This window comes from Manis pentadactyla, chromosome 2, assembly GCF_030020395.1.
Source record: "Manis pentadactyla isolate mManPen7 chromosome 2, mManPen7.hap1, whole genome shotgun sequence".
In the NCBI taxonomy this organism is placed as follows: Eukaryota; Metazoa; Chordata; class Mammalia; order Pholidota; family Manidae; genus Manis; species Manis pentadactyla.
The window spans coordinates 135,753,853-135,781,434 of NC_080020.1; the positions used below are offsets into that span (position 1 = coordinate 135,753,853).

A 27,582-nucleotide genomic window follows, 5' to 3' on the forward strand; every position below is an offset into this window, starting at 1 on the left:
TTGGCATTCACATTGTGTCTGTTTGTAGACATGATTAGAGAGTGCTCTTTTGGGTTTCTTCTTTTTTGTCTCAGTCTATCACATAGAGTGGCTTTGTCTCCCAGTGATGTTCTGTGAGATCCCTTGTGTCCAACAGAACACCAAGACCTGGCTGACAGCACCAGGCCACCCCCAGATGTCGGGGCTGTTTGGTCCTCTCTGAGGATGTACAGACGTCTGCAGCAGATCATTCTGCAGACCCCCGACTGCTGGATGAGTTTGGCTTCCCAAACTGACTGCTGGTGTCTCCTCTTATGCACCAGCTCCCTTCTTTAGAGCTTCATTTCTCCAGATTCTCTAATTGTATCAAACCAGAATTCAGTAGTAAATCCCTTATTCCACAATTTGCAGTGTTTCTGCTTCCCTAATTAAATAAGGACTATGACACAGGGACTCAAGTAAGGAAAAGTGATTGAAAGCTGTTTGAGAAATAGGTCTTTAGATACCCCATCTCCAAACCCATGTGTTGAGAGCTGCCCTTCTCAATCATGGCAAATAATGAGCTCATGCTCTTTAAAACAGCGAGATTGTGGACTGGAGGCTTTTAGACATATTCAGAGGCAAGATAAGTTTCTAGAAACAGGAGAATAATTTCAGGATATCTGAGGTGAACACCAAGTCCACCAGTCCCCTTTTCCTACACAGCCATCAAAGCTCTGCAGTCATGCAAAATGCATCTTCAAGAAAGGAGCTGGAGGGATTTGCTCTGTAAGATCTGACCAAATACACACAAGAGGGGATCACTGTTTAAAGTAAAAAAGGACAATAATGATTCAGATCATCTGCTTGATGAACTGACCCCATTATCAGTAAGAATTGACTTCCTTTATTCCTGGTAATTTTCTTTTTTCTGAAACCTACTTCTTCTGAAATCAATCTAGCCATTCCAACTATCCTTCAATTCATGTTAAATCTTTTTCCTTTCCCTTTAGATTTATTTGAGTGACTTTATTTAAATTTTTTGCAGACAGCATATGGTTGGTTCTTACTTTTTCATTCAATCTGCCAATATTTCCCTTTTAATTTGGATGTTAGACTATGTACATTTAATGTGATTACTGATGTAGTTTAGTTAATGGGTGTCATCCTCCAATTTTTTTTCTATTTGTCCATCTATTATTTGTCCTTTTTTCCCTCCTTTAGTACCTTCTTTGTTCTGTTTTCTTTATGGCTGTATAGTAGTTATCAGAGACACCTATCATGTGATATTTTACTCCTTCATATGCTACAAAAAAATCTCACAATGTAGACGTCTAGTTCTCTCCTCCCAGCCTTTATCCCTTTGTTGTTAATATGCTTTAATTTTACCCACATAAACTCTACACTACATTTTCTGTTACTTTTTGTTTAAACAACCCATTATCTTTCAAGAGATGTAAATAACATTTTTAAATGATGTTTTATAGGTATGGCTAACATTACCCTTTCCAGTGTTCTTCATGCCTCTGGGAGCCCCATCCACCTAGTACCCTTTTCCTTTGGCCTCAGGAATTCCTGTGACTTGTCTTCTAATGAGCTGGGTCAGGGTCCCCAGTTGCTGATCTGTCACCCTCGGAGGAAGCAGTCAGAGCTCTCTGCACCTGCCCACCTCCTCGACCGCCCTGCACATTGAATCACTGAACATGAGAGCGAGGGACCAATTGTCATATCAGGTTACTTGTGCCTGCCTTCTTTTTCGAGTGGAAACTGGGGGACTAATTCTCTTTAATGCTTTGTGTGTTTTACATGTTGATAAATCATAGGAAAATGCTTTCCTGAAACGTTTCAACTTTTGAAACATAGATTCCTAGATAAAGAATATGTGGGACTTTTTCTTTAAGTTATTCCTCCTGTTTTTATGTAGTGGCTTAAAATATGAGCTCAAAGAGAGCTAGATGTAGATAGTTCATAGATTTTAACAGCGCAGGAAATGGGGCTTCTCCCCCCTTTGGATCCATATTTTGCAAAACCCTCCGCCTGGAAGTGCTTCCCAGGTCCACCTGCCTTAGCGGACTTGTCCCCTCACTGGGACTTGCCCTGCCTCAGACTGCGGGCGTTCCCTGGACTCAGGGTCCTGCTCCTCTTGGCCTCTCCCTGCCCCCGTGTCCTCTCCCTCCGCAGGGCTCTGCCTCCTCACCAAGACGATGGGGAGCACGCTGCCTCTGCTTCGCACTCAGCTGAGCTCTGCTTGATTTACTCCATAATGACGTGTCCAGTGTTGGTCTTAGATCTTGTAATAAAGGGCTGAGCCTCCTGCTCTGGTGAGGAGGGAGAAGGCGGGCAGGGGAAAGTCCTAGGCAGCGCTGCACACGTAGCCCCATGTAGGAACCCAAACCCAGAGCTACAGGAAGGGCCAAGGGGAGGAATCAAAGCTGGATGCAAAACCAGGACCTGGCGGGTCAGGGAAGATAGAAGAACCTGGTGATTAAAGACTAAAGTGAGATGACAGGACTGAGACCCCAGCAGGCCTCCCCTGCTATGTAACGTAACAGAAAAGTGTGTGTGTGTGTGTGTGTGTGTGTGTGTGTGTGTGCGCGCGCGCGCACGCGCGTGTGCGTGTATATACGTGAGAATTACTGTATTTGTTTCTCGTGGCTAATATTATTGAATATTATTTATAGTGTCCTAATAAGTAACCATAAAGCTGGTGACTTAAACACTCCTTGAAACTTCAAACAAAAGAAATTCATTCTCTTGCATCTCTGGAGATGGAAGTCTGCAATCAGCCTGCCAGCAGGGCTGGGTCCCCGGAGGCTCTGGGGGGCACTCGGTCCATGTCTCCTGGCAATGCTGGCTGTTCTCGGCTGTAGCTGTGTCATTCCAATCTGCCTCCACCTCCACAGGGCCTCTTCTGCTTCTTCTAAGGACACCTGTCAGGAAGTTAGGGCCCACTCTAAATTCACAATGATCTTTTCTCAAGATCCGTAGCTTACTCATATCTACAAAGACCCTTATCCAAAGACAGTGACCTCCACAAATTCTGAATTGGTTTAAGACATATCTCTCTGGGGTCCACCGTCCATCACAATACAATTACTATATTCAGGACACTGTTTTTGAATTCTTGAATTCTGAATGTATTAACTCATTTAATTCTTATGCCAAGTCTTTGACACATGTGGCAACATGAGAACTATTTTACAAACCAAGAATCTGAGGAGTGGAAAGGTTAACCCTCCCGGCATCCCACAACTGTAAGAGCTGCAGCTGCATTGAACTCAGGCAGGCAAACTCCTCAGTGTACACGTTTAGCCCTGTGCTTTTGAAAATACTAGATATTTTTGAGCCTATGCTTTTTCACCTGTCAGATAGACACAGCTACCTTAACAGGATTGCTGGAGGTATGAGCGTAAAGACGCCAAGCGGGGGGAAGCTGCTATGGCTTAAATTACTGATGTTATAAGGGAGTGAAGAGCCTCAGATCAAGGTCAGCTGGGCAAATCCTGGAGGATCCCAGGAGCATTTCATTTTCTGGTGTCACCCAGCGTGGTGCACAGGAGGGCTGGCTGTACCGAAATGGACAGACATGGGACCACCACAGAAGCTGCTTGAGGGAAGGGAGGATTTTTTCCACTCTTGCGTCCCCCAGCACCCAGTAAGATGGCTGCCGCGCATTGTGCAGCCAGCAAGTGTGGGAGTGAATCAATGAGTGAACAACAATATTTTCAAAAGCAGGCACGGTTACTCCATCTTTCTGACTAGTCCCTGTCTGACCATCAAGTAAAATACTTGTCATACAAAGGAATTCGGTCAGGCCAGTCCTTGACTTCCATACTGCACCTCTGCTGTGCCCATGTACCAGCCGCATTAGGCACCTCTCTGTTAGATTCTTCTGCCCGTCTTCCTCACTGTGCTGCCCCTTCAAGGTTGAGATCAGAGGTGGTCATGACTAGGTGTATGTTTATGCAGATTCTTGCCTTTTCCCAGCAGAAGCATGGCAGCCCCGTCACCTCTGATCCTTAGATGGGAATTCTCCCATTAGAATGGGAAACCTGGGAAGAAACAAGGAGGGCCCCCTTCCGGTGAGGCACACAGACGTGGTAGGAGGAATGTGGCATCAAGGTTGTGAGGTGTGGTTTGGGAAGCACAATTTTTTGAGAGTCTTATCTGTGCCAGGCACAGCTCAGATTGTGAGAACAAGACCGGTAATGACAATTGAGTAACAGAGGAGAGGAAGATAGAGAAATGCATAGGTAGATGAAATGATGATAGACAGATGATAGATAGATGATAGATAGATAGATAGGTGATAGATAGATAGATAGATAGATAGATAGATAGATAGATAGATGATAGATAGATAGATGATAGATAGATAGATGATAGATAAATAGATGATAGATGATAGATAGATAGATAGATAGATAGACAGATAGATGATAGATAGATGATAGATAGATAGATAGATAGATGATAGATAGATGATAGATAAATAGATGATAGATGATAGATAGACAGATAGATGATAGATAGATAGATGATAGATAGATAGATAGATAGATAGATAGATAGATAGATAGATAGATAGATGATAGATAGATAGATGATAGATAAATAGATGATAGATGATAGATAGATGATAGATAGGTGATAGATAGATAGATAGATAGATAATAGATAGATAGATAGATAGATAGATAGATAGATAGATAGATAGATAGATGATAGATAGATAGATGATAGATGATAGATAGATAGATAGATAGATAGATAGATAGATAGATAGATGATAGATGATAGATAGATAGATGATAGATAGATTGATAGATGATAGATGATAGATGATAGATGATAGATAGATAGATAGATAGACAGACAGATAGATAGATAGATGATAGATAGATAGATGATAGATGATAGATAGATGATAGATAGATAGATAGATAATAGATAGATGATAGATAGATAGATAATAGATAGGTAGATGATAGATGGCTAGATGATAGATAGATGATACATATAGATAGATAACATATAGATGTAAATAGACTTAATTCTCATTCTGCTACTTAATATTTGTGGAATCTTGCATAAGCTACAGTAACAATCTAAGCTGAAATTTCTGGATAAAATTATTTAAATGCTTATCTCAGGGTTTCTTTGAGAAATAAGTAATTGCATATATGCACACACACATATTTTTGTGCCTATGTATACATAGATATATCTATATTTATTTTTATATATTTGTATGTGGGTTAATGTATATACACACATATCTGTATCTGTATATATTTATATATATGTAAAATATGTGAGTGTATGTGTACACACATGAATCTGTTATCTTCTGTCTCTAGAGAGAGAAGCAGGAGAATGAAGGAGCTGGCCACAACAGATGATAGATGTACCCTCCCTTTCTTCTCAGCTTCTGGGATGTGATACAATGGTAACTACTGTTTATCTATTTGGTCATGTGAGTCCCAACTTTCTTTATAGACCCCTCTCCACCAACAGCATCAGTTTTGGACCACTGTGTAGCCATCTGCTTTCCTAAATGGCCCTAATGACATTCGAGCTTTCTAATAACCCACACTGCTCCTCATCTACCACCCTTGCAGCCAAGTACCCAAGAGAGCTGGGTGGCCCCAGGAGCAATTTCTGAGTCAGCTCCTCCAGCCCTCCATGGGCCATGCTGGGGGCTGTCTGCAGACAGTAATTATCCTGGGCTGCAACCGTGCCCTCATTACAGGCAGAACTCTGGAGGTGAGAAGTCCTGGATTGCAGACTCAGTCTCTTCTTCAGACTTGAACTCAGGGACTGGAAGCCTCTCCATGTGGCTTCTGAAGCTTTGATGGCACTGTTTGCCTCTCCTACCTGAAGACAGCACTGTATGGTGCCAAGACGCACAGCCACATTTCAGTTCATTGAGTTCATTTTCTAATTTGCAAATAAATGATTAATAAAATAAGTTGTGCATATCATATTTTTTTACAGTTCAACTTTGAAATGATAAGTGTTTGATCTGCTTTGAATTAAATAAGGAAAATGGTTGGTGCTGGACCATTCATAGGCAGAGGTGAAGAACATATGTTTCTAATTTTGAGCTAAGAGAAAAGCAAAAATATACAAAATTAGCAAATCTTAGTTCTTGACAACCTCACAGGATATTTCAGCTGAGAAATGAGCATATGGTTCAGGGAATAAAGAAATTAGCAGCTTGGGGGTGGAAATGAAGCTTGTAGGCTCAGAGTTTCGTGACTGCTGTGAGCTCATTCTTTTTATGCTTGGGGCCAATTTTTGAACATTTTCTGCAGATTTTCCCACCAGTAAACAGGTGCTGCTTATCCACGTAGGCAAGGAGCATGGGGATAGATTCATCCCAGCCCACAAGTCCCAGAGGCTGGGGGTAGTCAGTGCAGAGTGTGTCTGTTCCTTCTAGACAGAACCTGATGGATTCTTGTGCCGATGAAGGAAGCTTGCTTCCATTCCCAGGGAGAGCGCCCAGGCCACCTGACTACAGGGACCCAGCCCTTGGGATGCTTCAGTGTTGAGGGCAGGGTTTCTCTGTCTGCCTCACAAGCCCCCAAGGTAACCAGTTCTGGCACCATATGGCTCCCCAGCTGCCTGCCTCTCAGAGCCCAGGAGAAGGAAGGACATTTCTCTGCACCAAGTGTATGGGCAGGGCTGCAGGGCTGGCATTATACACTCTTCAATCCAACAGGAGGAGGAATTTTCCCAGTCACCCTGTGTGGGCTGCTCCAGCAAGCCTCTCACCTTGGGGTCCAGCATAGGCCAGACATGAGAAAGGAGCTCCCACCCCAAGGGCTGATGTGACAGTTACCACATGGTCCCCTGGCCAGAGGCATTCCATCTCCAAGGAGCTTAGTGGAAATCCCAAGGGGCTGAGTCAGACGGACTTGTATGAGGGCCTCGGGTGATCCATGTTGCACTTTACAGTCTGGGGATTGTGAGGAATGGGGCATTGTGGCAGCAGCCCAGGGGTGATCTCTCACAGAGGGGTTGAGCTGGGAGGGGGGCGTTGAGGCCCTTCTACAGAGGCTGGCTGAGCCTGAACCACAGACCCTGCAGGACTATTCAGATCTAATGCTTATCTTCTCCGAACATCTGTATTTTCTCTAAACCTCAGTTCCATTCAGGCCAGGGAAGTCCCATTCTATCTGTCCAGATTCCCCTCTCAGACCCTCCATCACCACCTGAATGGACATTAACTTGAGTTGCTTCACTCCTGAGCTGGGGGTGACTCATCTCCATCCCTCACCTGTATCAAGGTGGTCGCAGGGAGAAGAAAACAAGTGTGTGGGCTATTTTTTCAGGTTTGGTTTCAACCAGGCAGGTTGGTCCAGATGACATGAGGGGGCCTACACCTGTGAGGTTAGCTTTGCCATGAGTGTTGTGTAGACTCTTGATTGAAACAGTTCTGCATATTTGGGATTTTAAAGAAGTGACCCTAGTTGTAGGATGAGAGGAAAGACAAAGAAAAGACCGGAAGGGCAGTGGCTTTCTCCAAGGACAGGGTCAGCATCTGCTCCAGGTGCAGCTAGGGTGGACTGCCTGCCTCAAAGGCAGAGGGTTAGTGTGGGCAAGGCTGGACTCCTTCCTGTTGTCCACTAGCTTACTAATTTTGGAAAATCCCTTTAAGCCGAGGAGTTATGGTCTAGAGAGATTGCAACCTAAAAGATATTTGACTTTTTATTGTTTGCAGTCCTCAAAGTGAATAGCAGTCTGCCATCAGCCCTGGCCCACAGGCATCGTTCCTGACCCTGCAGGCAGGCCTGCTGACTGAAAGTTCAGGTGGAGTGTGCAGGGATGTGAGTGCCTGGCTCCTTAGAAAGGCTAGTGTGCTCTGGCTTTGACATTGGACAAAACAGATCCCCCTTATGTTTGGGACCAGGGTTGGAATCTCATTAGTAACCAACACCAGCCTTCCACCTCCCCCAGCACTGAGCTTTCTACAGTGCTCTTTCCCCAGATCCCATGAGGCAGAAAGGTCCACTTCCCCCAGGCTCTCAGATAAAAAATTCTTATTTCTTCATAGCTGAATTGCATTCTAGTTGCACAGAAGTGGTACATCATCAGAATGACTGTATTGGCTGAAAGTTGCCCTCAAGATTCCCAGTCATATTCATTCAACAATCAAATAATCCTTCATGTGAGATCCATAGACTTGTCCCCACTTCTGCAGGGGCTCCCACTCCAGAGGCTGCTACCATTTCTACTAGTTTTAAAATCTCAGGAGCTGTTTGCTTTCAGTGATTCACTCGACTTTATTTTTAATTACAGTGCAAAGCAAAGCTGTGGTTGAAAGTAACTGATAGTTAATAGGAACATGAGAACTAATATCCAGAATAACCCAATGATGAATAGATAATGTTGATCCAACTTAGCATCGGAGAGTTGAGGGCTTTGTTCTTCTCCCTTTATTCAGGAAAAACTAATCCCATTATAAATACACAGTGGGCTATGTTGAGCCATGTTGTGACTAACATTTTGCCTTAAATTGAGAATAAATTGGCTGTGAAATTTGGCCTGTGTGGCATTCCTTAAGCACATTTTCTGACATAAAGCACTGTACAAAGTCTGACCTTGTGACATTTAACAATATATGGGATTTGTATCACCTGTGATTCCAATCACCGCTGGATTTGGCAATAATTTCAGTTCTGCAAGTGTTATTGATTGAGTTCATCAGCCTCAGTTCTTGCCCTGCTGCAACAAAGAACTGAAAGCAGAGACATAGTAACAAAGCAGAATGAAAGTTTTATTTGAATACACTCCCAGGGAGGAGTGGGCCAGAGTCAAGGTAGACAAAGGCAGGCTGCTTACTGCGAGGCTTCTTTTTATGGGGTTTCTGGCAGGACAGAGAAGCCTTTGATTGATGATCTCTGGCCTTGGAGGCCTGCCCTAATTTGTGAAATGGACACATGGGCTGTGCTCTGATGCTTTCTGTGCTGGTCTTCTGATATTTTCTTTATCTGGGGAGTGTTTGGACATTCCAAGTAACTCCTGGTCCTTGAAACTTCAACTAATTAACTCTGTGAGTCTTTTCTGGCTCCCTGGTTTTACCTGGTTAACTCTCTGAGCCTCTTTAGTGGGCTCCACTGGCTTTATTCTCCCTCCACCCACTTATGTCTACCTTTCTGCTTAACACAAGGGGCCATCAGCTGGGTACCTGAGGCTACTATTTCTGGGAAAATTCCACGTGAGCTTTTTGAGTCTCATGTCTATTCCAAATCTTCTTAACTTATTCTGTTCTGCCTGCTGTAAGTTTCCATGAGCTCCCTTAGGTAGTACAGCTGAATTATTGATCACAATTTTCTGGGAAAATCCCCCAAAACTCATTGGCTAAAATGACTTCCAACCCATGAGCCCAGCCTGCAGTCCATCCCACTTACAGGCTTGGGAAAATCCTAATGCAATTCATAATGTTCACTTCCTGGGATTCTCAGTAACAAAGAAAACTTTTACAAGAGATTGACATGGAAAGGGAACTAAACACTTAGCTGTGTTTTCCACCCCATCCTCACCATTAAAGCTCACTGGTGTGATTTGTCTCATTGTTTTTGCAGAAGCATGGGTGGATCTTGAAACAGTTCTGTAAAACATGTTCTGAAGCTCATTGAGCCAGTGGACTTCTCTCTCCCAGCTCTTCTAAATGAGCTACTGGAAGGAAACTGTATTTTGAAAATCACAAGACTTGGTGGAAAACTGCCCTTGGAGTTTTTCTCATTACCCAGTGAAACCAATTATTGTGTAACTGAGCCACAAAGATTGCCTTTTGGCCATCACAGGGAGCCTGATCCTGTGGGAATGGTAAAGCCTTCTTGGACTGCAAGTTAAGTTTTTGTTTGTAAGAACTGCTGGAGATTTTAAATATAAAACTAACTTGCCCTCCCATTTTGTGTTTGAAATGCATTCTTATTCTGCTATGTATATTATCTTAAGTATAGAAAGGTCACTAATATCTACTCCTGCATGTCTTTGTTTCAAAGGTAGGCAAGAATCTGAAAAATCTTCTCCGATTAAAATACAAAATGAATGTAGGAATTGAGGTTCAATGTTCAAGATAAATAAATCTATGTGATCAATCCACATAAGAAAAATGAAACCAAAATACTTTCTACTTGCAGATGTCATGATGTTAACTATTTTATAAAAAGTTAATGCTACATAATACATTATGAGGTCCTTTTGATTATAGAAATATTGGTTTTTCTGTTGTGTTATTAAATTATATTTATTTCAGAATGTTTCACTTGTCATTTTTTTAGTGAGGCTCTAAATTGTCTCTGATAATTGAGAAGCAGAAAGTTTTATGTGATACATCTGAGTCTGCAGTTATATAATTGATCACTATGGTTCATCCTTGAGGGAGTGAGGAGCACGATGCTTATATGCCAATAACGGAGGTTAATCCATTCATCCAATTAAAAACATGTGTCCAGCTACTTTGTCATGGGCATTGTGCTCAGAGTAAGGCAAAAATATGGGGGGGCACAATCTGCCCCGGGAGAAGCTCTTCATCTACTAACAAATGACTTTAAAAGAAAGTTAATTAGGGAACATAAATGCAGTGATAGCTCCGCATGTCTATTTTAAAAGGGAAAACCCAGGGCCAACATGGAGTCCCTCCTGCTAGACCAGGCCACCAAACCAGGACTTAATACCTAACCTGACTGTAGTTTCAACCTCCCCCAAAAATGTTAGTCAGGAATATTCTGGTCAGCCTCAATAAGATTAAGACAAGCAAGAATTTTGTCCTTCCCCTTAATTCTCTTTGGTACCAAGGTGTATATCAACCCCAACCCTTCTTTTTTAACATCACATATTTTATGTAAATGTAATGTATCTATCCTTTGAAATTCTGTCTTTCTTGCCCGGATATAAAATTATCTGACTGCCGCCCCTGGGAAGACTCCTACCCACAGAAACTGTGTCTCCCAGGCTGGTCCTTAATTCGGCTCAAATAAAACTCTATCTTTATTTCAAGGTGATTCTAGTGATCTTTTCTTAAATATACCTGGATCAGAGCAACCAACTCCCAGGGACCAAGAAAGGCAGAGAAAAGAAAGGTATCCAGAAAGTGTATATTTCATCAGAGTGAAATGGGCAAAAATTTTAAACTTTATCTGGTTGTAACTGAGATACCTCTGACAGGTTTTAAGCACAGAAGTAACCATATAAATACTAATGTTTTTATTATCAAATGATTACCATGGGACTTGTTCTGACTTCATATTGGGGAAGAATTTTCAAAAGTTATTCTCTATATTTTTCTATAATAGTGTCATATTTCTGTTATTTATGTTCTGATCCTTAATCCATCTGGAGGTATTTTTTAACTTAGTCTGAGTAATGATATTTAACTTAATCTGAGAACTTTATTTTCTTTATAGGGTGAGCGACATTTTCCACCAACCATGTGTGATAGGGGTACATTTTTCTATTCCTTTATGACAGGATTTCTCAGTCTCAGCACAACTGACATTTGGGGCTGGATAAGTCTGTTATGGGAGCTGTCTGTGGTTGTGGAATATTTAGCATTATTTCTACCTTCTACCTTCTACCTTCTGCCTGCTAATAGCACATTCCCTCCCCAGTTGTGACACCAAGAATGTCTTCAAACTGCCGAATGTCCCCTGAAGGATAAAATCACCTCTGGTTGAGAACCACTGCTCTAAGCTTACCACTCTATCCTCAAGTTTGGATGAATCTCTTTTTGTTGTCTTTTTCAGAATTATTTTAGTAATTTGGAGACCCTCTTAGCTTTCTACATATTTTTTTTTTAAATAATTATTTTTTATTGAAGGGTAGTTGACACACAGTATTACATTACATGAGTTTCAAGTGTACAACACAGTGGTAGAACATTTATATACATAATTCTAGGTTCCAGCTATCACCCTACCAGGCTGTTACAATATCTTGACTATATTCCTTATGCTATACATTACATCCCGGTTACTAATTTATTTTACCATTGGAAATCTGTCCTTTTTTTTTTTTTTTTTTTTGTGAGGGCATCTCTCATATTTATTGATCAAATGGTTGTTAACGACAATAAAATTCTGTATAGGGGAGTCAATGCTCAATGCACAATCATTATTCCACCCCAAGCCTAATTTTTGTCAGTCTCCAATCTTCTGAGGCATAACAAACAAGTTTTTACATGTAGAACAAATTCTTACATAATGAATAAGTTACATAGTGAACAGTACAAGGGCAGTCATCACAGAAACTTTCGGTTTTGCTCATGCATTATGAGCTATAAACAGTCAGTTCAAATATGAATACTGATTTGGTTTTTATACTTGATTTATATGTGGATACCACATTTCTCTCTTTATTATTATTATTTTTAATAAAATGCTGAAGTGGTAAGTAGATACAAGATAAAGGTAGAAAACATAGTTTAGTGTTGTAAGAGAGCGCATGTAGATGATCAGGTGTGTGCCTGTAGATTATGTGTTAATCCAAGCTAGACCAGGGCAATGAAACATCCACGTATGCAGAAGATTTCTCTCAGAACGGGGGGGTGAGGTTCTAAGCCTCACCTCTGTTGATCCCCAATTTCTCACCTGATGGCCCCCCTGCGACTGTGCCTGTCTTAGGTTGTTCCTCCCTTGAGGAATCTTACCCGTCTCTGGCTAACCAGTCATCTTCCGGGGCCATACAGGGAAATGTGAAGTTGGTAAGTGAGAGAGAAGCCTTATTGTTTGAAAAAGTTAGCTTTTTACTTCTTTGCATATTTATGCCCTGTGGCTTCTATGCCCAGCATTTGTCTTGAGGTATCTTTACCACTTGGAAGAATTATGATACTCGGTAAATTTGATATGAGGCACGAATTCTATTTAAGGGTTGTAATTAGGAAGGAAGAAGAAAAGCTATAGAAGTAGCAGGCGGAAGAAAACATGGGAAGATTGATTATTTCTTTGATATATCTTCTTGTAGAGTAACTTCAGCATGTATAGGTTTTAAGCTACTACTTAAATTGCACACACACATTAACATAATAGGAGTATAGTTACATAACCAAAGCATATCTGTAATTACCAGCCATCTCCAGTGAAACCAAGAAAACCAGTTAGGCACCTTAGGCATTTGTGAAAACTTATCTATGATATGGTGGATATTGTCCAAATGAACTTGAACAGTCTGAGAGAAATCAGACAAATTAAAACAACCCATTCCTGGGGACTGTTCACATGCCATATGTTCTTTTAACAATAAATAGTTTGTAGTTGTAAGACTTTGGAGCGCTACAATTTGCACTTCTCCAAATTCTTGGTTGAGTTCCAACAGTATAGATCCAGTCCAATTTTGTTGTTTTACTGTATGCACAGGCCAGCTTAGATATCTCCTTCCTCATTCCCATGGCAGGTCCAGGAACTGGTGGGATGAGTGCATCTACAGCTGTAGCAGTGCGTGGATCTTTGTTGGGGTTTTTTGATGATCATCTTCTGGCATGAGTCTTCCAGAGGGTGCAGATGTTGGAAGTTCTTTTTCATATCATATCTTAGTTCATTTTCGGGGTAGCCCAATTAGGCTTTGATCCTCTGTATAAACACAAACAGACCCTTTGCCTACACTTTTATATGCCCTTTATACCCTTGTGTAGAACTCGTTGGAGGTTACCACACAGGAACTGCCCTTTTTTTTTTTTTTTTTTTTTTTTGCTATCACTAATCTACACTTACATGACGAATATTATGTTTACTAGGCTCTCCCCTATACCAGGTCTCCCCTATAAACCCCTTTACAGTCAGTGTCCATCAGCATAGCAAAATGTTGTAGAATCACTACTTGCCTTCTCTGTGTTGTACAGCCCTCCCTTTTCTCCTACACACCATGCATGTTAATCTTAATACCCCCCTACTTCTCCCCCCCTTATCCCTCCCTACCCACCCATCCTCCCCAGTCCCTTTCCCTTTGGTACCTGTTAGTCCATTCTTGAGTTCTGTGATTCTGCTGCTGTTTTGTTCCTTCAGTTTTTCCTTTGTTCTTATATTCCACAGATAAGTGAAATCATTTGGTATTTCTCTTTCTCCGCTTGGCTTGTTTCACTGAGCATAATACCCTCCAGCTCCATCCATGTTGCTGCAAATGATTGGATTTGCCCTTTTCTTATAGCTGAGTAGTATTCCATTGTGTATATGTACCACATCTTCTTTATCCATTCATCTATTGATGGACATTTAGGTTGCTTCCAATTCTTGGCTATTGTAAATAGTGCTGCAATAAACATAGGGGTGCATCTGTCTTTCTCAAACTTGATTGCTGCATTCTTAGGGTAAATTCCTAGGAGTGCAATTCCTGGGTCAAATGGTAAGTCTGTTTTGAGCATTTTGATGTACCTCCATACTGCTTTCCACAATGGTTGAACTAACTTACATTCCCACCAGCAGTGTAGGAGGGTTCCCCTTTCTCCACAGCCTCGCCAACATTTGTTGTTGTTTGTCTTTTGGATGGCAGCCATCCTTACTGGTGTGAGGTGATACCTCATTGTAGTTTTAATTTGCATTTCTCTGATAATTAGCGATGTGGAGCATCTTTTCATGTGTCTGTTGGCCATCTGTATTTCTTTTTTGGAGAACTGTCTGTTCAGTTCCTCTGCCCATTTTTTAATTGGGTTATTTGTTTTTTGTTTGTTGAGGCGTGAGAGCTCCTTATATATTCTGGACGTCAAGCCTTTATCGGATGTGTCATTTTCAAATATATTCTCCCATACTGTAGGGATCCTTCTTGTTCTATTGATGGTGTCTTTTGCTGTACAGAAGCTTTTCAGCTAAATATAGTCCCACTTACTCATTTTTGCTGTTGTTTTCCTTGCCCGGGGAGATATGTTCAAGAAGAGGTCACTCATGTTTATGTCTAAGAGGTTTTCGCCTATGTTTTCTTCCAGGAGTTTAATGGTTTCATGGCTTTCATTCAGGTCTTTGATCCATTTTGAGTTTACTTTTGTATATGGGGTTAGACAATGGTCCAGTTTCATTCTCCTACATGTAGCTGTCCAGTTTTGCCAGCACCACCTGTTGAAGAGACTGTCATTTCGCCATTGTATGTCCATGGCTCCTTTATCAAATATTAATTGACCATATATGTCTGGGTTAATGTCTGGATTCTCTAGTCTGTTCCATTGGTCTGTGGCTCTGCTCTTGTGCCAGTACCAAATTGTCTTGATTACTATGGCTTTATAGTAGAGCTTGAAGTTGGGGAGTGAGATCCCCCCTACTTTATTCTTCTTTCTCAGGATTGCTTTGGCTATTCGGGGTCTTTGGTGTTTCCATATGAATTTTTGAATTATTTGTTCCAGTTCATTGAAGAATGTTGCTGGTAGTTTCATAGGGATTGCATCAAATCTGTATATTGCTTTGGGCAGGATGGCCATTTTAACGATATTAATTCTTCCTAGCCACGAGCATGGGATGAGTTTCCATCTGTTAGTGTCCCCTTTAATTTCTCTTAAGAGTGACTTGTAGTTTTCAGAGTATAAGTCTTTCACTTCTTTGGTTAGGTTTATTCCTAGGTATTTTATTTTTTTTGATGCAATTGTGAATGGAGTTGTTTTCCTGATTTCTCTCTCTGTTGGTTCATTGTTAGTATATAGGAAAGCCACAGATTTCTGTGTGTTGATTTTGTATCCTGCAACTTTTCTGTATTCCGATATCAGTTCTAGTAGTTCTGGGGTGGAGTCTTTAGGGTTTTTTATGTACAGTATCATGTCATCGGCAAATAGTGACAGTTTAACTTCTTCTTTACCAATCTGGATTCCTTGTATTTCTTTATTTTGTCTGATTGCCGTGGCTAGGACCTCCAGTACTATGTTAAATAACAGTGGAGAGAGTGGGCATCCCTGTCTAGTTCCCGATCTCAGAGGAAATGCTTTCAGCTTCTCGCTGTTCAATATAATGTTGGCTGTGGGTTTATCATAGATGGCCTTTATTATGTTGAGGTACTTGCCCTCTATTCCCATTTTGCTGAGAGTTTTTAACATGAATGGATGTTGAACTTTGTCAAATGCTTTTTCAGCATCTATGGAGATGATCATGTGGTTTTTGTCTTTCTTTTTGTTGATGTGGTGGATGATGTTGATGGACTTTCGAATGTTGTACCATCCTTGCATCCCTGGAATGAATCCCACTTGGTCATGGTGTATGATCCTTTTGATGTATTTTTGAATTCGGTTTGCTAATATTTTGTTGAGTATTTTTGCATCTACGTTCATCAGGGATATTGGTCTGTAGTTTTCTTTTTTGGTGGGGTCTTTGCCTGGTTTTGGTATTAGGGTGATGTTAGCTTCATAGAATGAGTTTGGGAGTATCCCCTCCTCCTCTATTTTTTGGAAAACTTTAAGGAGAATGGGTATTATGTCTTCCCTGTATGTCTGATAAAATTCCGAGGTAAATCCATCTGGCCCGGGGGTTTTGTTCTTTGGTAGTTTTTTGATTACCTCTTCAATTTCGTTGCTGGTAATTGGTCTGTTTATATTTTCTGTTTCTTCCTGGGTCAATCTTGGAAGGTTATATTTTTCTAGGAAGTTGTCCATTTCTCCTAGGTTTCCCAGCTTGTTAGCATATAGGTTTTCATAGTATTCTCCAATAATTATTTGCATTTCCGTGGGGTCCGTCGTGATTTTTCCTTTCTCGTTTCTGATACTGTTGATTTGTGTTGACTCTCTTTTCTTCTTAATAAGTCTGGCTAGAGGCTTATCTATTTTGTTTATTTTCTCGAAGAACCAGCTCTTGGTTTCATTGATTTTTGCTATTGTTTTATTCTTCTCAATTTTATTTATTTCTTCTCTGATCTTTATTATGTCCCTCCTTCTGCTGACCTTAGGCCTCATCTGTTCTTCTTTTTCCAATTTCGATAATTGTGACATTAGACCATTCATTTGGGATTGCTCTTCCTTTTTTAAATATGCTTGGATTGCTATATACTTTCCTCTTAAGACTGCTTTTGCTGTGTCCCACAGAAGTTGGGGCTTAGTGTTGTTGTTGTCATTTGTTTCCATATATTGCTGGATCTCCATTTTGATTTGGTCATTGATCCATTGATTATTTAGGAGCGTGTTGTTAAGCCTCCATGTGTTCGTGAGCCTCTTTGCTTTCTTTGTACAGTTTATTTCTAGTTTTATGCCTTTGTGGTCTGAAAAGTTGGTTGGTAGGATTTCAATCTTTTGGAATTTTCTGAGGCTCTTTTTGTGGCCTAGTATGTGGTCTATTCTGGAGAATGTTCCATGTGCACTTGAGAAGAATGTATATCCCGCTGCTTTTGGATGTAGAGTTCTATAGATGTCTATTAGGTCCATCTGCTCTACTGTGTTGTTCAGTGCTTCCGTGTCCTTACTTATTTTCTGCCCAGTGGATCTATCCTTTGGGGTGAGTGGTGTGTTGAAGTCTCCTAGAATGAATGCATTGCAGTCTATATCCCCCTTTAGTTCTGTTAGTATTTGTTTCACATATGCTGGTGCTCCTGTGTTGGGTGCATATATATTTAGAATGGTTATATCCTCTTGTTTGACTGAGCCCTTTATCATTATGTAGTGTCCTTCTTTATCTCTTGTTACTTTCTTTGTTTTGAAGTCTATTTTGTCTGATATTAGTACTGCAACCCCTGCTTTCTTCTCACTGTTGTTTGCTTGAAATATGTTTTTCCATCCCTTGACTTTTAGTCTGTACATGTCTTTGGGTTTGAGGTGAGTTTCTTGTAAGCAGCATATAGATGGGTCTTGCTTTTTTATCCATTCTGTTACTCTGTGTCTTTTGATTGGTGCATTCAACCCATTAACATTTAGGGTGACTATTGAAAGATATGTACTTATTGCCATTGCAGGCTTTAAATTCGTGGTTACCAAAGGTTCAAGGTTAGCCTCTTTAGTATCTTACTGCCTAACTTAGCTCGCTTATTGAGCTGTTATATACACTGTCTGGAGATTCTTTTCTTCTCTCCCTTCTTGTTCCTCCTCCTCGATTCTTCATATGTTGGGTGTTTTGTGCTGTGCTCTTTCTAGGAGTGCTCCCATCTAGAGCAGTCCCTGTAAGATGTTCTGTAGAGGTGGTTTGTGGAAAGCAAATTCCCTCAGCTTTTGTTTGTCTGGGAATTGTTTAATCCCACCGTCATATTTGAATGATAGTCGTGCTGGATACAGTATCCTTGGTTCAAGGCCCTTCTGTTTCATTGTATTAAATATATCATGCCATTCTCTTCTGGCCTGTAGGGTTTCTGTTGAGAAATCTGACGTTAGCCTGATGGGTTTCCCTTTATAGGTGACCTTTTTCTCTCTAGCTGCCTTTAACACTCTTTCCTTGTCCTTGATCTTTGCCATTTTAATTATTATGTGTCTTGGTGTTGCCCTTCTTGGATCCTTTCTGTTGGGGGTTCTGTGTATTTCCGTGGTCTGTTTGATTACTTCCTCCCCCAGTGTGGGGAAGTTTTCAGCAATTATTTCTTCTAAGATACTTTCCATCTCTTTGCCTCTCTCTTCTTCTTCTGGGACCCCTATAATACGGATATTGCTCCTTTTAGATTGGTCACACAGTTCTCTTAATATTGTTTCATTCCTGGAGATCCTTTTGTCTCTCTCTATGTCAGCTTCCATGCGTTCCTGTTCTCTGATTTCAATTCCATCAATGGCCTCTTGCATTCTATCCATTCTGCTTATAAACCCTTCCAGAGTTTGTTTCATTTCTGCGATCTCTTTTCTGGCATCTGTGATCTCTTTCCGGACTTCATCCCATTTTTCTTGCGTATTTCTCTGCATCTCTGTCAGCATGTTTATGATTCTTATTTTGAATTCTTTGTCAGGAAGACTGGTTAGGTCTGTCTCCTTCTCTGGTGTTGTCTCTGTGATCTTTGTCTGCCTGTAGCTTTGCCTTTTCATGGTGATAGGAATAGTCTGCAGAACTGGGACGAGTGACGGCTGGAAGGACTTCCTTTCTTGTTGGTTTGTGGCCCTCCTCTCCTGGGAGAACAGCGGCCTCTAGTGGCTTGTGCTGCGCAGCTGCGCGCAGACAGGGTTTGTGCTTCCTGCCCGGCTGCTATGGAGTTAATCTCCGCTGTTGCTGTGGGCGTGGCCTGGCTCGGGCAGCTACTCCAAAATGGTGAAGTCGCGTTGGAGCAGGAGCTGCTGGGAGGCTATTTATCTCCGTAAGGGGCCTCCCTGCTCCCTGCAGCCCAGGGGTTAGGGTGCCCAGAGATCCCGGATTCCCTACCTCTGGATTAAGTGGCCCGCCCTGCCCCTTTATGACTTCCAAAAAGCACCCGCCAAAACAAAACAACGACCACAAAAAAAAACAAGAAAAAAAATTTTTTTTTAATTAAAAAAAAAAAAAAAAATTTTTAATTAAAAAAAAAAAGGTGGTCGTTCGTTTTTCTTTATTCTCCGGTGCCAGCCTCAGGCCTCTGCTCACCGGTCTTTCTGCCCTGTTTCCCTAATATTGGGGTCCCTGTCCCTTTAAGACTTCCAAAAAGCGCTCGCCAAAACAAAGCAGCAAAAAAGCAAAAAAAAAAAAATGGTCGCGCGCTTTTCTTATGTCCTCTGTCGCCCAGCCTCCAGTGCCTGCTCACTGTTCTTGCTGCCCTGTTTTCCCAGTATCGAGGGCCCTGCACTCTGGCCCGGATGGCTGGGGCTGGGTGTTCAGCAGTCCTGGGCTCCGTCTCCCTCCCGCTCTGCCTGCTCTTCTCCCGCCGGGAGCTGGGGGGAGGGGCGCTCGGCTCCCGCGGGGCCGGGGCTTGTATCTTACCCCCTTCGCGAGGCGCTGGGTTCTCTCAGGTGCAGATGTGGTCTGGATATTGTCCTGTGTCCTCTGGTCTTTATTCTAGGAAGGGTTGTCTTTGTTATATTTTCATAGATATATGTTGTTTTGGGAGGAGATTTCCGCTGCTCTACTCACGCCGCCATCTTCCGCCCCCCCTCCTTTCTACATATTTTTAAAAGATTTTGTCCAATAGCCACCAAACATCACCAGCTTTTAATTGGTTGTATTAATTTTTAAATAATTGGAGAAACATGAATAAATTTTCAATGTTTTGTTCCTCCATTTATTCATTCTTATGTAACTTAATTGACTTTTACAATTTATACATAAATAGTTCTGTCCCTAATCAATTCTAGGTAGGATTTAGATTGATTTAATACAAGTAATGTCTTACTTTCTGTTACAATTTTATTACTTTATCTGGAATGTTATGGATTTGTTTGTTGACCTTTACAACCACTTTGTACTCATTTTTAGACCAAATGCTGCTTTATGTTAATACATTTATATTAATGGCATAATTTATGTTATGTTATGATTTATGTTAATAAATCCACATTCCACAAGTTAGTTTAAATTTTATTGGGAAATATTTACACTTCAGATTTACACAAAATGAAACAAAACAAAATAAACCTCACTAATGTGCTTTCACCTATAAAAGTGAGTTCTTTGATTTTCTTTCTGTAATTCTTACTGGAAAATAATCATAGAAGTAGGAACTTGAGGAATTTTAGAGTTTTTTCCTACTTTCTCCCAATTTAAAAGAAACTTGCCCTAAACATCCCATTTTAAAACATTATTACAAGTACAATATTGGAGGAATCACATAGGATACTTACTCTAAAGCTACAGTAATTAAGACAGAGTACTGTGTAAGAAATACTAGACGAATCAGTGCAACATAATAGAAATGAGACATATAGACCCTCATGCATGTAGTTAACTGATTTTTTAAAAAGATTTCAAAGGCAAATGAATTAAGAAATAATCATGTTTTTAATAAATGGTGCTGGGACAATTTGATATCCATATGCAAAATAAATAAATAAATAAATAAATAAATAAATAAATAAACCTAGACTAAGACCTTATATTTTTCACACATAAAAAAATCACTCAAGACGTAGCCTTGAGCACCCACTGAGAATGGAAGCCAAACACTCACCTTAACAGAATTCAGTGCCATGCATCCCAAGAAGACGTGTGCACAAAGCTAAGGGTTGGAAGACTTGGGGTCTGGTCAGTTTCACCATTACTTAGATACAGATGCAAACAAAAGTGCCTCCCTGACTGCAGAGAAACAGCCGGATGAACCTGATGGCCCCCTTCCTGGCTCAGCCAGTGACCAAGAAAAGCAAGTAAGATTATCTTCAGCCGACATGACAACCAAGAATTCTACATATCTAGTCGAATATGTTGACAAGGGTCAATGTTTTCTGCCTGTCATTCCAAACACCCAGAGAAGTCAGCCAGCAGAAAGACTGAAGAGCCAGGAGCGCACCATAGCTTTCCTTCTGGAACGAGCCTTCCGCATCAAGGCAGACATCGCTGCTTGTCTTCAGGCGACCCATGGCTTTCGGAAAGAGGAGTCACTTGCCAGGAAGCTATTGGAAAACCATATCCAGACCATCACCAGCATCGTCAAAAAACTCAGCCAAAACATTGAGATTTTAGAAGACCAAATAAGAGTTCGAGACCAGGCTGCCACAGGAACTAATTTTGCAGTACAGGAGCTAAACACCAAACACCTTCAAGGTGTCGGAGATCTTCGAGGAAGAGTGGCCAGATGTGATTCCAGCATTGTGAAGCTTTCTGGAGACATTTACCTCATCAGGAATGAGAACCGGAGAATTGAAAAAACAATTCAAGAACTCATGTCTGCCCTAGAAAGTATTTCTAAGAACTTGGATATGAAGGTAATGCAGCTCTTAGGGAAGATAGAAACTTCCAGTTCTGAGCAAACCTCAAATTTAAAGATGGTCCACGGGGATTATCACCACCAAATGAACCTTTTGGAGTTCAAATTTAACTCACTTTCAACTAAACTTTGTGAGGAAGTTGAGAACAATAAAAAATGGACTGAAAACCGCTTCATCAAATATGAAAAAGACCACCTCAGCCATATAAATCAGTGTCTGAAGCTCCTACACGAGAAACTGGAAAATTCTGAAAACAAAATGGAAGAAAAATTACTGCAGCTTTCAAGCAAATTAGAGCATTTCATTAACACAGAGAAACAGGCAGCAGAACTAAACAAAGTAAAGCACATAGAAAATAAACTGTCCAAAAAGATGAACCAACTGGAAAAGCACATCTGGGGTGAATTAGAGAAAATGCAGAACGAATATCAATCAGGATTTAGATCAATTCATGACTCTCTCAATTCACTCCAACAAATACAGAAGACAAAGATGGATTTAGAGAAATACAAAGTACAGAAAGACCTAAAGAAATTACAGCATGAGATAGTGGAACTGCAGGAAGTATAACATTTTGCAGCCATCTTTTTCACCAGCCAATGGAGTGGTTTGTTGGTAAAAGAAGGGAAGAAGAAAATTATTACCTCTGGGATGTTTTCTGCTTCTAAATCTCTGTATTTCTTACCACCTTTTAAAAGAGATGGATGTACCAGAAAACCCAAGAAAGGAAAGAAGCTTTATGATGTCTTTATTAATTTATCAATGAAAAACTTATGGAATTTTTTTACATACCTGTCTTTTTGTATTTTTATTTGCCTACAAATAAAAAAGAGCAACCTACATAATTAAAAAAAAAAAAAAAATCACTCAAAATGGAACATAGATCAAATCTGTAAAATACAACACTGAACAATTTCCAAAAGAAACATATGAGAAAAATCTCCATGATTTTGGACTTCTTGAGCAATTCTTAAATACAACACCAAAGCAAAATTCATTAAACAAACACACAAATAAGTCGCACTTTCTCAAATTAAAAACTTCTGTTCTGCACAGATACTGATTAGAGAATGAAAAGACAAGCCACAGACTGAGACAAAATATTTGCAAAACACTTATCTGATAATCACTGATATCCATATATATAAAGAAATCTTAAAATTCAAAAACAGGAAAACACAATTTAAAAAGAGGCAAAAGATCTAAACAGATACCTCACAAACAAAGCTATATAGATAACAAATAAGCATATGAAAAGATGCTCCATATCATTTCTCAACAGTAAAATGAAAATTGAAAAGAGATACCACTACACACCTATTAGAATGGCTAAGAAACAGAAAAAAATGACAGTAACAATTGTTAGCAAGTATGTAACATGTGGTAATGCAAAACAATACAGTCATTTTGAGAGAGTTTGATAGTTTCTGACAAAAGTAAACATAGTCTTACCATATAACACAGCAAGTGGGTTGATTTGAAAATTTAGGTCCACACAAAATCTGCACATGAATATTTATAGCAGTTTTATTCAAAGTCACTAGAACTGGGAGTAATCAAGATCCTTCAATAGACAAATGGATAAACAGTGGTACATCCATACAGAGGAATAAATAGAGATGAGCTATCAAACCATGTAAAAACATAAATATATCTTAAATGCATATTGCTAAGCAAAATAAGCCAGTCTGAAGGGCTACCTGCTGTATGGGTCCACTTATATGACATTTTGGAAAAGGCAAAAATACAAAGATAGCAACAAGATAAGAGGTCATCAAGAGCTTAGAGTCAAGGAAGCTTGCATATGTGAAGGACAGGGGATGTTTTTAGGGCAATAAACTGTTCTGTATGATATTTTAATGGACAAATGACACAACGCATTTCCCCAAATTGGTAGAACTTTGGCACACAAAGAGTGAACCTTGCATGCAAATTCTAGTTGCTTAAGAGGTTGGGGAATCCCATGATGGCATGCTGAATATGACAAAAGACTCTAACTATATCACAAATATGTAAAACAACCTTCCTGTAGAGAGTGGGAAGGAAAAGATGCTGACATAGATAACTTTTAAAGTGAGTGAATGCTTTAAAGAAGAAAGGCAAAATAAACTATTCATAAGCACTGTCCTTTATTTGATAAAGTTGTTTCTGACAGAGGTACAGGTTAACAATTTTAAAACCACTATACATATTTATTTGTGTTGAAGAATTAAGTGAATGGAAGGCAGGTGCTGGGAGCCAGTTTCTCCATTTCGATGTGGGAGGTTACAGATGAGGAAGGGGAGCAGGCTAGAATCATCCATGTACCAATTGATTAGAGCTGGACATCATGTGAACTCCTGTATAATTTGACATAGATAAAGATGGATACACATAGCATGTTTACAGATGTGTGTACCTGTATATCACTACACATGAATATATTTCCTTGCTCTCCCGGCTGAGGGAGTCTAGAAGCAGCAATGCCCCAGAGCAATGAGCACAGCTAGCACCCCAATGTTGGTTTCCAAAACCATTCTCCAATAAGTGGAACCAAGACTCCTTAGAAGAATGGCTGATTTTTTGCACTGGGGCAGGAAATATGCAAGATGAGTGTAGAGCACGAGTAGTGCCAGTAAGCGGGACAGTGTTCAAAACCCTGCAGTGTTGGGCAGGAGCCAACTGAAAGAGCTTCCAAGGCCCAAGCTGGGATAACTTGAGCAATAAAATAAAGTAGCATTGGATTTAACCAAAAGTATAAACATCCATGAGCCCATGCTGCAATAACATGTGATTGAATCAACAAATTAATGAAGGACAATAATAAACCTCCCATGAAGAACATCTCCAAATAATTTATGCAGACCTTCCACCCTTCAGGAGGGGAACAGTTACTGCCCTGGTTATCAGTGTGGGCTGCACATAGTAACTTCCAAAGAGTACTAGATGGAAAGGAGAGGGAAAGGATGGCTTACCATGGACAAATCTGATGAAACACTTCAGCCAGGTGACCAAGGTTAACACCAAAAGCAATGATTTGTGTTGACACCAGGCACCCTAGTGAAGTGATGTCAATGGCAATTTGAGGTCCTCCCCCAAAGCACCCAGACATCAGATGAGTCCCAGGTGAGGAACAGTCTACCAAATACCTGCCCAGGATGCCTTAAAACAGCCAGGGTCATCAAAAACAAGGAAGGTGTGGGAGACAGGCAAGCCAAGGGAAGCTTAGGGAGACCTGACCTCCTGTCATGTGGTTTCCTGGATGGAATCCTGGAACAGCAGAGGACAAAAGGTAAAAACTCAGGAAATCGGAATAAAGTATAGGCTTCAGTGGTTTATATTTTATTTCTATTGGTTCATAATTTTAGACAAATTGTCAATATAAGATGTTAATAAGGAAACTTTCAGGTAAGGGGCATATCTAATATCTTTGCAATTTTTGCATCAATATAAATTACTGTAAGATTTGTTTTAAGTAAAAATTATTACACGTGTCCAGTAGACAAACAAAACATGAACTTCAAGTCAGTTCAGTAGGCAACAATCTCATGTGGTTTTATTTTCTAAACATCTTATCTTCTTTCCAACTCCCTCCATACCGATGTTGAGATCACATCTTGGATAGTGAAAGATAGTGTTCTTTGCTCAGCCACTATCATACCCCAAACCAGTTCCCTGAAAATGGACTGCCCATTCTTATTGCTAGTTTAAATCCACAGTAAAGCCAAAGACTTTCCTCTCAAGAGCCTTTTCTGATCGTCCCACCCCCAGTCATGCCCCCATTTTTTGAATATCTAGATTTGTTCTTTCCAATCCAACATCCACTATTCACAAGAGACTATTGAGCATTTCAAGTGTGACTGGTCTAAATTGAGGTGAATTGTAAGTGTAAAATGCACATTAGATTGTGAAGGCTTTATTAGAAAAAGAAATATAATACCCCATTTCTAATTTTTTAAAATTATGACATGCTAAAATGATAACATTCTGAATATATAGGGCTAAATAAATTATATTTTTTAAATGAATTCTGCCCCTTTTGTTTTACTTGTAAATTGTTCTGGAAAATTTTAAATTGTATATGTGACTTGCGTCACCATTGTTCAGGGTTGATCTAGGACATGCATTCAACCCAACTCAATATGGGTTATGCAAGATTTTTCAGGATTTCCAGTGCTTGCTAACTGTGCCCTCTATGTCTTCCCTGCCCGAGTTGATTGACCATTTCTGCAAGAGGAAGGCCAGGCTCTAGGATGCCTCTTGGAATTATCTGCACCCTCAGCAAACAGCTGGGGACCGTCCCTCCTTTCTAAGGACTTGTAGTCTTCACTGGAGCACCCACTACCGAGAGGATTCTGATCTCTGCCTGAGAATCTGAAAATTTCTCATCAAAATCAAGGAGATAAATTAATCTCAGAAGCCAAATAAAAAATCCAAACATTTTCAGCTATTTAGTTATTTCAGGTAACAGTTTATAGATTCCATTGTTGGTTGAAATAATTACATGTCAAAATAAATTTCCAAGAGTTTTAATAATGCATTCTCATTCAAGAGGTGTTTTATTACATTTTAAGATAGGAATATATTTCCCTTTTGGAAACTGTATTCAGCAAGGATGAAATTTTATATTTGATCATTTATAGATCCTGGGCATAATTTATGAAAAGAAGTAGAAAAAAATGAAATTGAAAATATCAACTATTCCCTTGAAAACAGAACAATACAAAACAATACAACCATAGGAAAATGCACCATTTGTCTTCCCACGATGCTAGATCTTCAGACAACTTCTGCTAAATTCACAAAATTAGTAAATGATGAATCTCTTTTGCTTATGAATACACTTCTCCTTGCCCCACGTGGAAGTTAAATCTCAAGGATTTCAATGAGAATCACATTTTGGATACAAAAAGAAAATACTTTATCTTTGTCAGAAAAGCTGTCACACAATTCTCTGCATGAGAAAAAACGCTTATTTTTAGCACAGATTTGAGTTTGGAGGTCATTACATTTAACTTTTAAAACTCTAGGTTTTCTATTTTTATTTACTATTCAGTTTTTCATCACCAAGTTGAAAAAAGACAATTTAAACACCTAACTTCTGTCAGAAATCATAGTATTCCATAGGATACAGAGTTTTAAGTAATTTTGGGTTTTTTGTATCATATATATTTGAGATTGTAATGGAATATTAGAACTTATCCAATCAGTGGCAATTTTTAAACCTACAGGATGCTGGGGATATGCTAGTGAACAAGACACCCCATGTCTTCCTGGAACACAGAGGATGAAACCTGTACAGGTTGCTGGAGACGGGTCTTTGGTCTCATTGCAAGAAAGCATTCAAGAGCCAATGATAAAAGCAGATGAGCATTAATAATTTATTTGGAGAATAAGATTTTAGAAAAAGAGAACATTACATCCCTGAAAGTAGGGGTGTGGGCAGACCCAAAGGGGAGCCCACTGAGGAAACAATAGGAAGCCTTTTTTATACAAAGGAAGATAAATATTCACTAAGTGGGATTAGGTTTCAAAGGGAACAGGTGGAGTTTTTCCAGAGTTTGGGCTTGCCCACCCTTACATCAATGGAGGGTTTTTTCTCTATATGTGGTCCCCATCAGAACTGTCATGGAGTGAGGAGGTGTGATTTTTACTGTGCTAATGGTGAAGGGATGTGATTGTTACTATGTTAATGGATTGAGGGGTGAGGTTTGGGTCAGTTTTCCTCCATGCTGCAACCAGATGATTTTGGCTGGTCTATTATCTATACCTTCACTCCACATCCCATTGGAACAGTTTACACATGATGGAGGGAATGTGAGTTGGTAGCAGTGATGAGGTATGTGCCAAAGTTTGAACCTGATCAAAGATGTGTGGTAGTAAAGTGACTATGTGTCTGGCACTCAAAATGGATCATCAGCAAAGCTTGACTGTCAATTGTCATG

General features: G+C 40.1%; 1 protein-coding gene across 1 annotated transcript in view; it reads left to right on the forward strand.

Moving 5' to 3' along the window:
- The window catches only part of LOC130682662 (protein FAM81B-like), a 39,256-nt gene extending 16,762 nt beyond the window's left edge, over positions 1–22,494 (forward strand). The window contains exon 2 of the mRNA XM_057497514.1: positions 21,000–22,494. Coding sequence (XP_057353497.1) covers positions 21,000–22,228 — 1,229 coding nt within the window. The 3' untranslated portion in view covers positions 22,229–22,494. The remainder of the gene's footprint in view (positions 1–20,999) is intronic.
- Positions 22,495–27,582: the final 5,088 nt, after the last annotated feature.